At 39.3% G+C, this 16,767-nt stretch overlaps 1 protein-coding gene across 1 annotated transcript; it reads right to left on the reverse strand.

Moving 5' to 3' along the window:
- Nucleotides 1-768: 768 nt before the first annotated feature.
- Nucleotides 769-1,794, reverse strand: LOC150090641 (uncharacterized). The gene has a single exon (XM_090382190.1). It carries the CDS (start codon nt 1,792-1,794, stop codon nt 769-771), a length of 1,026 nt encoding a protein of 341 aa, XP_090238316.1.
- Nucleotides 1,795-16,767: the final 14,973 nt, after the last annotated feature.

Consider the following 16,767-nt stretch of genomic DNA (forward strand, 5'->3'; position numbering starts at 1 on the left):
GCAGTGAGCTCTTTGGATTCTTGGGATGTCCCTTCTCTTCTGGCCACTCAATCTACATAAGGATGCTTAATGATGCACTGTGTTAAATAGAATACGTCTCCCTAACATATATTAAATACAAAAAATCACGTATCATTAATAGGTGTATAACAGTCTTCTCACTTTTCTTGCCTATTTCAAATATTTCTCTCTCACACATAGAAAAAAAAAGATTTATGACTGCGTTTTCGTTATCTTCCGTGTTTTTCTTCTTTAGGAAAAAAGTCGCGTCATATTAATTTATAGAAATTACAGAAATTCAAGTCCGATGCAAGAAGTTCTCTCTCTCTTCACCCACCAACTACCAAACTGCTGGAGTTTCCAATAATCTTCCTCTTTCACATAAATGTAATTAATGCAAAACTGCCATAATTAGAATACTCACATTACAAAGAAACCTTTTATTACAGAATAAGACAAATTACAGAAACTGCTATAAAAGTTAAATATTAGAGAATATCAGTAAATTATAAAGAAAATAAATGAATCATTACAAAATGAATAAAATACACAGAGAAGATAGAAACTAATACTAAAATATGAATAAAAGTTGAGTTATAGAGTATAAAAAACAGGAAGGGGTGTTTAATTGGAAAATTGAAGTGAATAATTGCGAGCAGTAATGTTTATTATTATTAGTTGTTGTGAAAAGCATTTTGCTTCAAATGCAGAGATTTCTGTGATAACAAAGCATTTTGATACTGGAAAGAAATCCTTTTGGAGGGACATTTACTCGGAATGGAGTTTTCTATGTTTGGACAAGCTGCCTTTAGCACAGAACGTTTTTCCACATGTTGCACATGAATAGGGTTTTTCACTCGTGTGGACTCTTATGTGCACAGTTAGACCAGAAGACCGTGAAAATGTTTTCTGACAAAATTGACACGAGAAAGGCTTCTCACCCGTGTGGATCCTCGTGTGGCTCACACAGTGTTGTCTTGTTGAAAATGCCTTCTCACAGAATTCACACGAATACGGCTTTTCTTTCAAATGCACTCTCCTGTGACAGCTTAACTGTGATGATGTATGAAATGTTTTTGCGCAGGTGTCACAGGAAAAGGGTCTTTCCCCAGAATGGATCCGTCTATGTGTCGTTAGATACGATGAAGTCGAGAAAGATTTTCCACAATATCCGCATGAGAAAGGCTTTTCTTTGGTGTGAGTTCTGAGATGTTTAAAAAAGTGTGAATTTTGTAAGAATTTTCGATTACAAATATCACATTGAAAAGGCTTCTCACCAGAGTGAATCCTCGTGTGCACTACAAGGTTTTGCTTTTCTGAAAATCTTTTATCACAAATGTCACAAGAAAATGGCTTTTCCTCAGTGTGAGTTGTGAGATGTTTTAAAAGGGATGAATTCTGTGAGAATTTTCGATCACAAATATCACATTGGAAAGGCTTCTCACCAGAGTGAATCCTCGTGTGCACTACAAGGTTTTGCTTTTGTGAAAATCTTTTATCACAAATGTCACAACAAAAAGGCTTTTCCCCAGTGTGGATTCTCTTGTGCACATTTAGATGGGATGACTGTCTGAATGCCTTCCCACAAGTTTGGCAAGTGAAAGGCCTCTCACCGCTGTGGATATCCTCATGGCGTTGAAGATCCGGTGAAGTAAGAAATGCTTTGTTGCAAGTTTCACATTTGAAGATATTCTGGCCAGAATGCATTTTCGTGTGCTGACGTAGAGATGAAAGCTTTGAAAATGTCTTGTCGCAGTGCCTGCAGATGAGATGAGTCCCTTTGTTATCAGTCATCGTAGTAATCAAAGGCGTTCCTAATTATTCACCTGAAAAAAGATAAAACCTTTTTATAAAACAGGATAAAAACTGTAAATTCAATTTATAATTACAATTACTCATGCCATGTAAGAAGGAAAGGACAATGGACCATCACGGTGTTCCCTAATTTAAGGGAATATTAAATAATACGATCGAGTGCTCATTTACTACTTCATTACATATTCATAAAAAATGGGGGTTTTTCTCGTTTTTTTTTTAATAAGAGAAATACCAAAACTTTGCTATCGCAAAATGCCGAGCAGAAATGGCACACTACACAGCTTCAAAAATGACACTCGGTCCAAAAGTCACGTAATGCTTGTGCCATTGGGTTGAGTGAGTAATGAAGTCGTGTATTGTATATTCTTCGGTGGCCAATAGATATAATCCCTAATCCACCTAGTGCAACTCTCAAATTTATTTAAAGTACATGAATGGGCCTGAATGAGTGGTGTGTACGGTTTTTGTAGTAATGACATAAAAAAAAAAATTATGATCTTAGGGTCCCCCGTAAATGATTCCATCTACCGATATATTTATTTTTTCTGTGAATTGCGTGTATTCTCTGGTCGATATGCCTGTTTGCTGGACGAAAAAATACCCATTTTCTTGAGGGAGGGGGGAGGAATATTTTTATCTTCACCTGAGACCGACTAACTCACCCACGGAATGAAAAAAGCCCATTAAAGTTTCCCTCCCCATTACAGGGGAGGGAAACATTGTTATCTACGCCTGAGACTGACTAACTCAGCTACAGAGTGAAAAAAGCACATTAAAGTTGCTCGCGTTAAGGATGGGATTCGAACCGGGCCTTTTTCACCCGACTGTGGGGAGGATGAAGTCGACACCACTGTGCTACCCACACAGACAGAACAATACACAAAGAAAAGTAGTAAACTCGAAGGACAGAATTCATGCGATACCTCGTTCCTGGGCAACGCGACGCTGTCATCCATCTACGCAGTAGACAAACCCATCGCTTGGAAGGTATATAGGTACAATACATTCACGGAGACGGTAATTCGATGTCAGTATGGATAAACGTCGTGAGTTAGCCGACTTTGCAAGGTGGATGTAGTGGGTGCCCGACGCATGGGTTACTGTCTCGCGAAGGTGATACAGAAATTGCGCTATGCCCATTCCACAGTATCAAGAGTGTATCAGGAATACGCCATTTCATAATAACATATCATCGTCAACAGCGCTGTGGGCGGATAAAGGTAGTAGATAAACGTGGCCGTCGACGTCAGTGTTGCATTGTTTCACCCAAAAGGAGAGCTGCAGTAGCACATATCACCACTGACTTCAACGAGGAAGGTGCCAGAAACGTCTCCAGCGAGACCATCACCTATTGGCCCAATATGTTATGGGAGCTGCTGACCAACCAGTCTCATTGCTAACACCACGACACAGGACTCTACACCTGAAATGGGCAAAAGAACATTGTCACCGGACCTTGGATGATTGGAGACGGGTCTCCAGGTCAGATGAGTCCAGTTTCTAGTTATTTCGGGTGGACGGGACGGTACGTATCTGGTAGAAACCACACGCAGCTATGTACCCGTCATGTCAACAAGGAACTGTTCAGGCATGTTAACGGTCGGGAATGGTCAAGGGCTTGTTCAATTGCCATATGTTGGGACCTGTGCTTCTTGTAGACGCATCTTTATCAATCCGGGTGACATGTCCATTCTTGCAGATCATCTGCTCCCCTTCATGGTAATTTTGCACCCACAGGGCAATGGACTTTTCCAGCAGGAAAAATGCACATACCACCATGGCATGCCTTCCCGTTCACCAGATATATGGATGATCCAAACTCGAACGGATCTTTCCACACCATCCCAAAGATGCTCCACCCAGGAATGTGAAGAAATTTTGGTTAGTGGCGCAGCAAGCATGAATGGAAATACCTGTGAAAATATTTCGTGAACTAGTGGACTGAATGCCTCGCTGTGTGACTACCCTTTTCCGGACGAAATGTGGGCCAACTTGTTACTAGATAGGTTTCCCAGGATTTCTGCCTATTCATTGAAAAGTAGAAAGACAGTAAATTCAAAGAGGGTCCCATTGTTCCAAGAGATAATGAACGTTCATTTAATCCTTCATTCCGCCAATTGACGACGCACTTGTTCAGCTTTGGAAATGGGGTTGGCTCGGCCTGGTTCTATATTTGTACAGACCCGACCCTTCATTTAATTCAACTGGCACACGCTGGGATTACCAATGAGTATATTCTGTAGTCAGTGGTGATTGGATCTGTAAAATTTAGTTAGTACAGGGAGGGAAGTCGGAAGTGTAGCTGACAGAAGTTCGATTTCGGAAGTCGTGGGAAGAGAGATGAGACGAAAGAAAAGAAAAGAAAGAAAAAAGAGCGAAGTGAATGAGTAAAGTAAAGCTGAAGAATAAAGGGTTCTGTTTAGCAAGGAAGACGTAATTAAGAAATATGCAAAGGTGCATATTCTGCGTAATAAGGGAAAAATTAGCCGAAGATACTCCTGTCCCTCGAAGGAAACCCGCTCCAGCGAACCGTTCCCAAGCATGATCAGCAAGGAAGCTGGTCCCTATGCAAAAATAACCATCTTATGGTTTTCCAACTGTTTTTTTGTAATTGGTTATCCAGCTTTGTCTGATTTCTCACTGCTGGTGTCCCAAGGTTCAGTTCTTTTCCCACTCTTTTCTTCTTGAATGTTAATGATCTCCTGCATGGCTCGGATGGGAAGCGAATATGTGAGAGGACGAAAATCGGAGGCATACCATCCTGACTGCATAACATCGACTATAAAGTTCCCTGGCGCATCCTCAGGTGGTCTGGGTTAAGCCGTCCTCAGATGGCTTAACAAGCAAAGGGGTGCGGCGAATTAAGTTTATTAACGGAACGGTGAATGCAGAAAATATGCACTGCTCTACATTTCGTGTGTTTGCCCATGAGATCCTTGGAGATTTCATAAATAATATAAAATATATTTTATGAGGAAAAAATCCCGCAGCTCTTGGGAAACAATTTTATTCGGTTAATCTTTAAAAGCTGGTACATCCGGGTTAGTTGAGGGAGGAGGCGTCCGTCACTGCAGGGATCGACAACTTTCACTTCTCCTACTGCTTACGTTCACTTTCTGTTACAGGACCCACTGCTCCCTCCCCCACAACCACGTTGATGCGAGCATCACTTAAGCACGAGAACCAGTTTCTACGATTGCGAATCTAGCACGTGGAATGACGCCATGGTGAAGCGAGCGACAGGTGTCACGTGACCGACTCGACGCGGCGACTGTTGTTACGTGATCACATTCATGGCGAAGTAGCGGAGAAGCTGCAGCACCAATTTCTACGGATACGATGCAATGAACGCAGGAGAAGTACGTCATACATGCGGGAGAACGATCGCTTATCCGTTTAAAATTGACGTAATTTATGTAATTTATTTTTTCTAACCATGAAAATAGCGAACAGCATCTGTAGTGATTGGAGAAATGCAGAGTTGAAGGTTCAACAAACTCTTGACCACATTCATCAGATAGAGAAACGAAGAGATGTTTTCGATCGGACTTCAAATGTAATATTATTTTCTGCTCGTGAGAATCCTCCATTCATATTTTCTACAAATAAAGGAAATTTTAGAGAAATGGGAGAGTTGCTACGGAAATCTCACCCCGTTTTGAAAGAACATATTTAGAGAATTGAACGTTCGTCTGATCGGAATGAACCTTCATATTTATCGCCAAAGATTGAAAATGAGTTCATCAACATTTTAGGAAATTATGCGACAGAGAGAGAAAAGAGTAGCCAATCATATGAAACAAGCTAAATATTTTGAAATTCTATTTTACAGTACACCAAACGCAACCCACACTCACCAAATGCATAAAGTAATTAGAAATTCCATATTGTAGTTGACAAGGTTTAAGTTGAACTTAAGTTTCATTCAATTTCATCGGTTTCGTTTTCTGCCTACATCAAAGCTCGCAAGAATTGTAAAGCAGTTATTAATCAGTCCAAACTGGAGTTTGAAAGCTAAGAGTAGAAAACTTGTTTCATGCCCTAATGTTAGCCAAGCATTCTGGTCTCTTGCCAAAGCTATTCGCTGCAACTTTTGCCCATCTCTGCTCCCACCTCTGTCAAAACCCGATGGTTCTGTTGTGACTTCGGCCAAGGATAAAGCTGACCTGCTAGCATCCCATTTTTCTTCCAACTCATGTATTAATGATCTTGGTAAAACACTTCCCACCATTCCCAACACGCTCCGTTCAATGCCTCCTGTGGTCTTTCGTCAAAAGAATGTCAGAAGGATTCTGACGAATCTCGATGCAAAGAAAGCTCCAGGTCCAAACCTGTGCTCCGGAACTTCCTCCTGTTCTTTGTCGTCTTTTTTTTACCTTCTTATTCCAAATGTGTTTTTCCTTCTGCTTGGAAATTTGCTCATATCCAGCCTTTTCCTAATAAAGGATGACAAATCCCTCCGATCCAATTTTCGTCCCATTGCTTGCTCTCCTACCCGTTCCGAAGTAATGGAGAAATAAACTAACTGCCAGCTAAGACTGTCAAGAAACCTTCCATGTGATCAACAATCGCCAGTATGGATCCAATCAGTGTCGATCTTGGTGATATTCTGGCTTATGTTACCCATCCATGGAAAATTTTGGTGCAACGATTGACCTTTCAAAGGATTTTGATGGTGTTTGGCATAGAGGACTTCTAAATTTTAAATGATTCTAAATAATTCAATTAATGTGTACCTTTAAAACATTAATCACAGAAGCCTTGAATGCTTACATAACATTAAAAAATACTGCACGAGCAAGATTACAAGTCGGATGAATAAGGAAGTTGCCAGATTACTTGAGCAGAAAAGTAAACATGGAAAAGTTAGAGCAATAAAAAGTACTCTAGCCTATAATAGCTACAATTTGATCTGTAACAGTGCCACCAAAAAGGTTAGGCTGGCAAAGGCAGATTATGAGAAATCGCTGGCAAAGAGGGGATAAGGAAATATTCACATATATAAATGCAAAGAAAAGAAGGACAAACCAGATTATTAGATATTAAGTGAGTATTAGATACTTCAACTGAAGTTGCAGGTGAACTCAAGTTATTTTGCATCGATATTTATAGAAGAAAAATCCTTTACGTCAATGAGAAATTATGAGTGAAGTCGATGTTGAAATTTATTTAATGAAAAAACTTTCGAGCCTACAGGCCAGTAAAGCTCCTGGGGTTGATGGCATATATCAGTAGTAGTGCGGTCACTTTGAACCGATTTTAGTTGCAACGGTCGCCGCTAGGTGGCGCTACCATAGAAACACTTTGAATAGAATCTAACGGCGGGTGGTGTTACTTCCTCCCCCGCTAGATGGTGCTGCCACCGTAACACTTTGAACCGATTTCGTCAGCGGATGGTCTTCCTCCCTCCCCACCTCCGTCACCAGATGGCGCTGCCATAGAAACACATTGAACCGATTTTGTCAGCGGGTGGTCTTTCACCCTCCCTCTTCCCACATACGCCACCAGGTGGCGCTGCCACCGAAACACTTCGAACAAAACTGACGGGGGGTTGTGTTCCACCCGCCCTCTTCTCACTCCCGCCGCTAGGCGGCGGAACCGTCGCACAGTGTTAAAACATGCATGGTGTAACGTGTCTTATGACGTCATATCCTTTGTGGTAATCGAAAGAGAGGATTTTGTTCCCCCATGCATTTGAAGGTGAAGACGTGTTTTTTAAATTTTGCTGCTGGATTGCAACACGTGTATATTTTAAAAAGAATTTTAAATGAGAACACTATTTTAAACACGTTATTTTTAGGCAATAAATTTTGAATTGTTGTTTTTACTTTAAAGTATTCATGAACAGATCAATGGTATTGATTTGTTCATAATACTTTATATATGAACATAAAGTATTATTCATGACCAGTATTTGTAACCAATTGTATTTTTTAAAGTATTCAAGAGCAAATCAAAGGTATTATTTGAATATAATTAAAGTATTGATGAACAATATTTTTAACCAATGGTATTTTGTCAGTTGAAAGTCATTTTCAATACAATTTTTAATGAAGACACAGAATTATAATGAACGAAGTCGTTTATTGAACACTGTTAACAAAATTATTTACAAATGAATCATTATTCTGATAAAATCTTGACACAGCTCTCTTTTCAAGGACAGTCCATTATAATCCTACTGTGGTGGGGAGCTTTGCTAGTGTTAATGCTTTACAAAAACATACAAAATTACCCAAACATACTGTGAAAGAATGGTTATCAGGACAACCCACATATGTGAGACACAGACAGCAACGAAGAAATTTTCCTCGTAACCAGATGAAAGTTCCTGGTCTTCACCATGCATTTCAATGTGATTTAGCCAACATGTCAAATCTTGCTCTAGGCAATGAGCTCTGCCTTTAAGTTGTACGATTGGTCTTTCTTCTCGCCGTACCAGGCTTGGAACTCTACATGGTCTTCTTTCGACATAAATTCAGTTTTGAAATGTTTTTCGTCGGGAATAGAACCCACGTAAATCTGTAGTTTGTAGAGTATGGAACGCATGGGGAAAGAATCCTTTTCGAACCTCAGGTAATTCGAACTTTGCAGGTAACCTCCTAAGGGGGAACTGATATGTGCGAATACGAATCTGAGAAGATGAGATTCAGTTTCAAATGGTAAATTCCTAATATTTTAGAGCCATCAAAAATAACTCGAGGTTCGAAGTTCTTACCGTAGAGGTATATCAGTACGAAGTAGCCATCGAAGCCTCGCAAATTGTGTGCTATTATCCGCACATCTTTGTATTTGGGTTCGATGTGGCTAATGTTTCGACCATCGCGACCACGTTATGACGATTCACGAACTCCAAAAATCTCGTCCAGGAATGCTGTGACACAGTTGGGGCCCTCATATGAACGCAGTTCTTGTCCAAAGCTTGCTACATAGAGCATTGGTATATGTTCACCCTGATGCAACACCGTCTCGGTGTCGAAATAAATTATAGATACGGTTTTTTTAGGATCCGCGGGTTTCTGAACATAACAGTGCTGCGGCTGATGAACTATCTTACATTTTTCGCAATAATCCAGGGGTTTGCATTTGTGTTGTTTCTGTGTGGGGAACGTTCGCAAACACTCACGGCAGAGGTGATCTTTCGAGCATTGGTTGTTTGTTTTATGAGCGTCGAAACAGATATTTCCCCTGTAATACCGACAGTCCACACACTGTCTCAGAAACGCCTGCCTTTTCATGCAATTGCATGGCTCTGCAAGTGTGCATCCCGTTTCTCTCTTCGCGAACTTTTCTGTACGTAATAGCGTCGTCTTGTTTGGCTGAAATAGCTGTTACTATTGCACGTCCCATGCTTATATTATCATTATTCCTAATTTTGACAACGCACTTCTTCTTTTCTAAGAAGTTGTTTAGATGTACAATGGTTTTTTTTTTTTTTTTTTTTTTTTTTTATATTTTGGGAATGACCAGCACCACCTTTGATATTTTTATCAGTACGATATCGATTGTGAGAGAGTCTGTTATTAGAAAGCCACTTCGCGATTGATCTACGCTGAAAAATGCATCCATAATTCGATCTAATGTCAGTTCTGATATTTTCATAAATGGCAGATTAATCGGTGTTTTTAAGGAACTAAAGCCGGTAGTGGAGGAAAGAGACTTTGGTGTTACAATAGTCAGACATGAAGTTCTCCTAGCATTGTAGACAGGTTGCAAGGAAGGCCCATGTTGTCCTATCGAGGATTTATTCAACAATTGCTAGAGATAAAGTTAAAGTGCATCCAATATTAGTCCACGGTAGTATGGAAGGCTCCTCAGCGATTCATGTAGAAGGAAATGGGCCATAATCTGAGACGCTGGTCCAGTTCGGGTTGGCAGATGGACAGTATTTAGCAGTCAGGAGCATGAACCCCGGTCTACTCAAAGAGCTTGTGCTACTGCACTCCAACCTGACCGCTCGGCTACGGAGGCATCACAATCCGTTTATAATTTCAGCTGTGTCCATAGAGTAAAAATTATAGAATTTATTTGTTTACCTTTGAACTGGGTCCACCAAACCCGAGGATATAAAAATATTGAGATAGAAAAATGTGCACATAAAATGCAAGTTTTTCTGTGCTATTTTACGAGCATTAACAATGAGAAAGGCTGAAAAGAAGAAAAAGAAAGGGTAATTTTGGGGGAAATTTGACGTAACAGAAACAAAAATGAAATGCACGTTTTTCTATGAAAAACAATCAGATTGAACTGGGACAAAGAAAAACCACTCACCTCATCGGTCGGGTGTCCTCCTTCAATCTTCGGTTTCAGGTTTATATACAAGTTCACAGCTTTTAAAAATTGAAGCGTGAGATTGCTGCTGCTGTAATTCTTCCTTTGCCACATATACTCTGCGAGGTAGGAGTCGAACTGATCATTGACTTTGCTAAATGACAGTTGCCGTTTAATGGCACACCATGTTCCCTCGATTTTGTTTGTGTTTGCCCCTGTTTCCGGGTCGGTGAAATGAATTGAGTGGTTTACAGTGAGATGGTTAAACCCCTCATCTCCCAGACAATCACATCACTTCCAACAGTCCGATATTATGGTGGTACCGGGCCGAATGGAAGTCTTAATGATGTCTAGGAGAACGTCTTTACTCCTATTTTCCACGACCCGGAAAAAACACTTTCCTGTATCCCGCTCAATCCCACCAAACACTCATTGCCCATTCACTCTTTTTTCCTTTTACCGAACTTGCTCTCACCTATCTCAACAATTACATTCACTCCGCCTATCATACCAATTTCCCTCTGGCACACTTCTCTCCAAAAACTCCTCCAGTTACTCACGGTCGCGGACCCGACACCAAGCTCTTTCATAATATGATCGACGGGCACCTTCGCAACCAAATAATGGGTGAGAAGGAGCACGTCGATTACACTGAGCTTGCTGAAGGAGAACCACCCCTTTCGCACAGATCTTTTACAATAATGAGGATTGGCCCCTTTTGCTCAGCAGACCCACTCAAAACCATCCGAACGATCCTTCCGCTCGGCCAATCTCATTTTCCTTTCACACCGAAAACATTTGTACTCACACGCAGTCAAATTTATTTTTTGGCACCATTCAATTACACTCTTGCATCCTTCATTTTTCAAACACCCAAACATTTGCACACTGGTTCGTTCTGTAAGATGTAAAATCTTACAAATATATTATTTTATAGAAAAGTGAGATTAGTTAAAGAAAAACTTATAATAAAGCAATATGGGGGAGCGAAACCTTACAAGTCAAGAATATTACTAAGATCACTGGCAAGGGATTAAATTAGACAACGTCTATACAAGGGGAGCGGTAGGCTGAAAAGCTATTAGCAACCTGGGTACACTTTGACTCCCAGTTCACACAGACAAACCAAAACAATAGAAACGAGTAGCAACTGCTATTAGTAGAAGGTGTTAACTCTGGAAAACAATGGCGCGGAGGACCATGCTACTGTTGGGGCATTTCTTTAATCGTTGACACCTTGAGAAGAGACAAGGTAGTAAATACGGAACAAATGCTGTGAATTAGATTTAAGACTGGTGTCTGGCTGTCGGTGATGGCAAGTTTTATAGAGCGTGGGAAATTAGTCTGCTACAGTATGACTATAAGCGGCTGACTTCAAAGATACAGACAGCCTGAGAAATTTTACAAATTTGTTAAAATAAGAAGTTGGATAGAGCACTAAATAGACAGCGTGAGAAAGATTAAAATGAGCGAATAAGAACAGAGAAAGTTGATAAAATGAAAAAGATTGGTTAAACTAAGAACTAGGGCGGCCTTGACATATGGAGGCGGTACAGAAATTGAGATGAACAAAAAGTGAGTGAACAGGGGGAGACAGTGGGAGAAACCTGAGTTGAGTTTATGTGGGTGTGATGGGAAATGAGTTAAGGGGAGACAAAGTCGAGATTCTTGTCGGCGTTTGAGAAAATGAGTTAGGACAGACAATTGAGTTTATTCGTCGGTGTAAGTAAGAATGAGTTAGTAACAAGAGAAACAAAAAGTGAGTGAACAGGGGGAGAAGAGAGAAACCTGAGTTCAGTTTATGTGGGTGTGTATGGAAATGAATTAGGGGGAGACAAAGTCGAGATTCTTGTCGGCGTTTGGAAAAATGGGTTAGGACAGACAGTTGAGTTTATTCGTCGGTGTAAGTAAGAATGAGTTAGTAACATGAACAGTTGAGTGTTTGGTCGTGATAGGAAATATGAGTTGGTAACAGTTGACAGCTGAGTTTTTTGTCGTGTTAGAAATTATAGAGTGTAAGCAGAATAAGCCTGTCCATCATTGAAAGGCAAGAGCAGTGGCCGTATGCTATAGTCTAATCCACATCGGAATAAAGGCAAGGGTAGTGACCCGAATGCAACGACCTCTGTGAAATATTTCTTAATTTAATAAGAAGTTCTTAATAGGTGGACGGAGGCGCGAGGATGGCACCCTATGAGTTCTCTCCTTATGGATGAGCTGTAAAAAGTGGAGTGGAGAAGGAGGTAGTGAGAGATGCCCTGTGAGTTTTCTTTTTGTGAATAAGTTTGAATAAAGTGGAGAAAGGACGCCAGACTCATGCAGCCAAGAGTTCCAGAAAATTATCTGTAGCAGATTCAGGTGAAAGCAGATGAGGATCCTCAGAGAGCCAAAAATGGAAGTTTGAAACCTCCCCAGAAAGGAAAGGAAAAAGATAGAAGTAGGTGAGATATTATTAACTACTGTAAGTTAACAAGGACTGTTAGTGAAACAGTATAGTGATTAATAAAAAAAAAAAAAGGGGTAGCACTAGAAGTAAATTGATAGATAAATGATCTCTGAATAAATTATATATATACTAACAGAGTTTAATTAATTAAAAAAGGTTATTGTAAAATGCAAGAGAAACGAAGGTTGAGTAATAGATTAAATTGTTGTTCAAATGATTATAATGTATTTGAAGGATAGTAAGCTTTATATGAGAAGTTTTGATTATGTTTTAAGGATAGATAATTGAATTATATGAGAATCTTTGAATGTTTTAAGGATAGATAATTGAATATAGTGTTTGTATTGATGAAGAATTGTTGGTTCATCTGAAAGACTAAATACAAATAGAGACTTTAGGAAAGTTAAGATTGGTCTTCAGTGTATTGTAACAGAATGGTGAGAACACAGGGTATAATGATGAAAGTAGCATATTGATTGTTAATATAAGGAACACAATTGTATCCAGAAGAAAGTGAAATAGGTGTGGTGAAGGTGTATAAGTCTTAGGAGTTAGTTAGTTAGGGCAAGATGGATGAATCAGTGTTTTCATATAATGATCAACTTAGATTAGCTAGTGAAGGGAAACAGGAATAAGAATAATTTATGCAAGGTATCCTTGATTTAACTTTGTATGCATATTACATGTTTTTTTATTCAATTGTATATTATGTTGTATATATATATGTAAATAAACTTTGTTGCTTATTAATAATGTGTGTGTTGTTTGTCATTCCTGAGCCAACAGCTTTCCGAAGGAATTATATAAATAATATGTAGTCCCTAAACTACATATTTCACCCCCTACAGTTCCATTTTATCTAGGATTGAACGGAGAGAAACAAAGAAAAAAAAACTTTTGACAAAGGAGATTACACAGCAGCAACAGGACACCCGCACAAATGACATACTGACTAAAAATGACCGCCAGAGCCTTGAAATGAAATGGCGCAATAGTAATCAGCCAATCAAGAGCTAATATTTTAGCTCTGTGATTAATTTATTAATTTTATTAATTAATAAATTAATAAAAATTTTAAAAATTTTAATATTTTTAAAATTTTTATTGATTTTGAAATTCACATTTATCGGGGGTCACATTTATCGCGAAAAATGTTATTGTGACATTTTTCGCGATAAAATGTTACGTGACATTTCAATAAGTCGGATTTAGCTGATAAGGGACGAAGGTATTTTAAAAGGAAATTTCGCGAAAGAAAAGGAACGTCAAATCAACAAATTTCAAAAATAAAACAAACAAAAGCTGGAAAGGAAAAATATTCAAGGATCGCATTATGTCACGAGACATCACAAAAGCGGAGCTGAAATGAAGAAAAAGAATGGCAATTTTTAAAAAAACCAAGAAACAAAAAGTTACAGGAAGAACTAATGCCGTAGCGCGTTTCATCTTCAAAGCTTCGAGCGCCGTTTTGCAGAAGTAATAATTCCTAAATTGATATTATGATCGTACATTTTTGCTGTTTTCGAGTGAATTAATAGTTTTTGCTGAACGCTAAAAGTAGGAAATGAAAGAATATACTTCTGTTTATGTATATTGAGAGTTTCAATTTTGTAAATTGAGTAGAAATTATTAGTTTCTGTCAGTGGGGGGGCAATTTTCAAGTGAGATTTAATATTAGGGTTATCGGGGATGGGATAGACTTCCATTCCGCCCGGTACCACCATAGCATCGGACTGTTGGAAGTCGTATGATTGTCTGGGAGACGAAGGGTTTAAACATCTCACTGTAAACAACTCAATTCATTTCACCGACCCGGAAACAGGGACAAACACAAACAAAACCGAGGGAACATGGAGTGTCATTAAACGGCAACTGTCATTTAGCAAAGTGAATGTTTATATACAGAGCAGTCAGCTCTGTACATAAACCGTAAACCGAGGATTGAAGGAGGACACCCGACCGATGAGGTCAGTAGTTTTTCTTCGTCTCAGTAGAATCAAGTGATTGCACTTCGTGTAACTTTAAATTACCTTTTCCCCTTTTCAGCTACATCCGACTTAAGGGGTACCGTTTCTGAATCTCTACCGTAATGTTAATCTATATCTTCACATAAGATGGCAGCCACCACTAAAAACAGTTACTAACGTTAATCAATAGCGTTTACACAAAATGGCGGCCTTCACTGTAGGCAGCCATGATATTTAAAATGGTGGCCTTCAATTCACATCGAGTCCGCCAAAAATTCCCGCCGTTAACCCTGATTGGCTGTCAACCATGGGGAACACAGCATGGCGACCAAAGTGAAACACGAACCATTAATGTAGGCAAAAGCCAAGAAAATACATATCTCTTTTATGGCTGGCTATTGGCAAACAAAAAAATATGTCATCAAAATCCCCTTGCCACAAACAGCCACCCTAATGTTCCAAAAGGTGTCTAAGACCGTTGACAACCATAAAGCACAGTGTCAAAGGCCATTCTCACAAAAATACGTCCGACAGTGAAGGAGCTAATGCAAAATAGCAGCCATTTTCTAATGTTAAGCTGCGACGAAAAATCGCTAGAATGGTCGAAAATTAAAACAGTTATCCAGGCGCTCCTCCTCCACTATCAGACCCAAAAAATGTGTCACCACACTCACCAAGACATTATCTTCTTGGGGACATATTTCACTAATGATGGGGTGGCTAAAAACACAAATATAAAGCAGAATTCACAGAGACTTACAAATCACGCCATTACACAACCAAGCACAGTCCACTCAGTAGTACCCAGTGTTGCCAACTCCTCTTAATAATACTGTACTTCCAGCTAGCCGCATGCTCAAAATCCGCTATTTTTAACACTGAACCCGCCAACTGTTCAAATTTTCATTTAGGTTAAATCCTATTAATCGGTGCCATAAAAAAATTTTAAGACACTACATTATGTCCAGACAAAAACCTCCAAATTGCGTATCAAATGCAGTTTATTCTGAGGAGAAAAGAAGTGAAAAATAACAAGCACCGTTTAACGGAGTTGATGAATTTATGCAGGGGCAATATTGATGATCACGAGATTCCTTGGTTGGCGAAAAATCACATTTTGCAAAATATAACTTTTGGAGAAGTTTGCAATCTTCAAACGCGGCTTACAAAAAGTAAATGTAAAATTGACATGTTTAGATGGGGTTGTAAGAAATCTTGCTGTAAAACAAAGAGTATTAGACATAAATCATTTTTTGATCATAGCGCATTAGCATTATCTCAAGATTTATTATATCTATACTTGTGGTCCTAAGATTGGTCTCAAGATCGCATTGCTCTTCATTTAAATATCAATAAATTTTAAAAAAAAAACACTGTTATTGGAAAATGCAAAGATCTGAGGGAGATCTGCATGATATCAATAAATGATTAAGATAGTTAACTAGGGGGATTTCAGAAAATGGTATACCTATCGAAGTTGAAATTGATGAATCAGCATTTTTCAAAATAAAATATATAATAACCCCACGGAATTAAAACTGGTGAATATGGGCTTGGGATACCCAGGGTCCTGAGCTGGATATCATCATCGTTCTTACATTGCCAAAATATATAAAATGCTAAACATATTTAAAATTTTTACATTTAAACTCATTCAGCTATTACATATTTTAATCCGCCTAACCTGAAGCAATTCCGCTAAATGTAGCAGGAAAACCGCTAAATTAGCAACACTGGCGCCAACTGACCTGTTCCACGCTGACACTTAGATCATGCTTCTCACGTGTTTTCATGGTGTCCACGCGCACGAACACATTACATTGGTTCGTCTTTGTAACACGCCGATGTGACTGCTTCTGAAGGAGCGATCAATCAACCCTTTGGATAATTGGGATGTCCCCTCTCATCCCAATAATCCAAAGAGGACAGTCCAATAATCCAAAGGGGATGTCCCCTCTCATCTGGCCACTCAGTGTACATGGAGGTTTTTTTTTTTTTTTTTTTGGTAGTTGTTGGCACATAGGTTTCTGTGGCCATAATGCACCTCCCAAGGTTTTTGCAGTACTTTGATCCAAGCCCGAGGTGGAAATTGAACCCGCGACTTTTGGGTTGCCAGACAGGCACTTTACCCACCCAGCTAGCCCGGTCGGCTTACATGGAGATGCTTAATGGTAGCGCTGTTATACGATAATAACCTGCCTTGCATCTCACAAATATTTCCTCTTTCACATAAAAAAAAAAAAAAAAAGAAGAAAACTCACGTAA

Source organism: Mastigoproctus giganteus, chromosome 1, assembly GCF_048544385.1.
Source record: "Mastigoproctus giganteus isolate SK-2022 chromosome 1, ASM4854438v1, whole genome shotgun sequence".
Classification (NCBI taxonomy): domain Eukaryota; kingdom Metazoa; phylum Arthropoda; class Arachnida; order Uropygi; family Thelyphonidae; genus Mastigoproctus; species Mastigoproctus giganteus.

Excerpts from the sequence above, each read along its gene's own strand:
- LOC150090641 (XM_090382190.1), bottom strand. The coding sequence starts at position 1,794 with ATGACTGATAACAAAGGGACTCATCTCATCTGCAGGCACTGCGACAAG.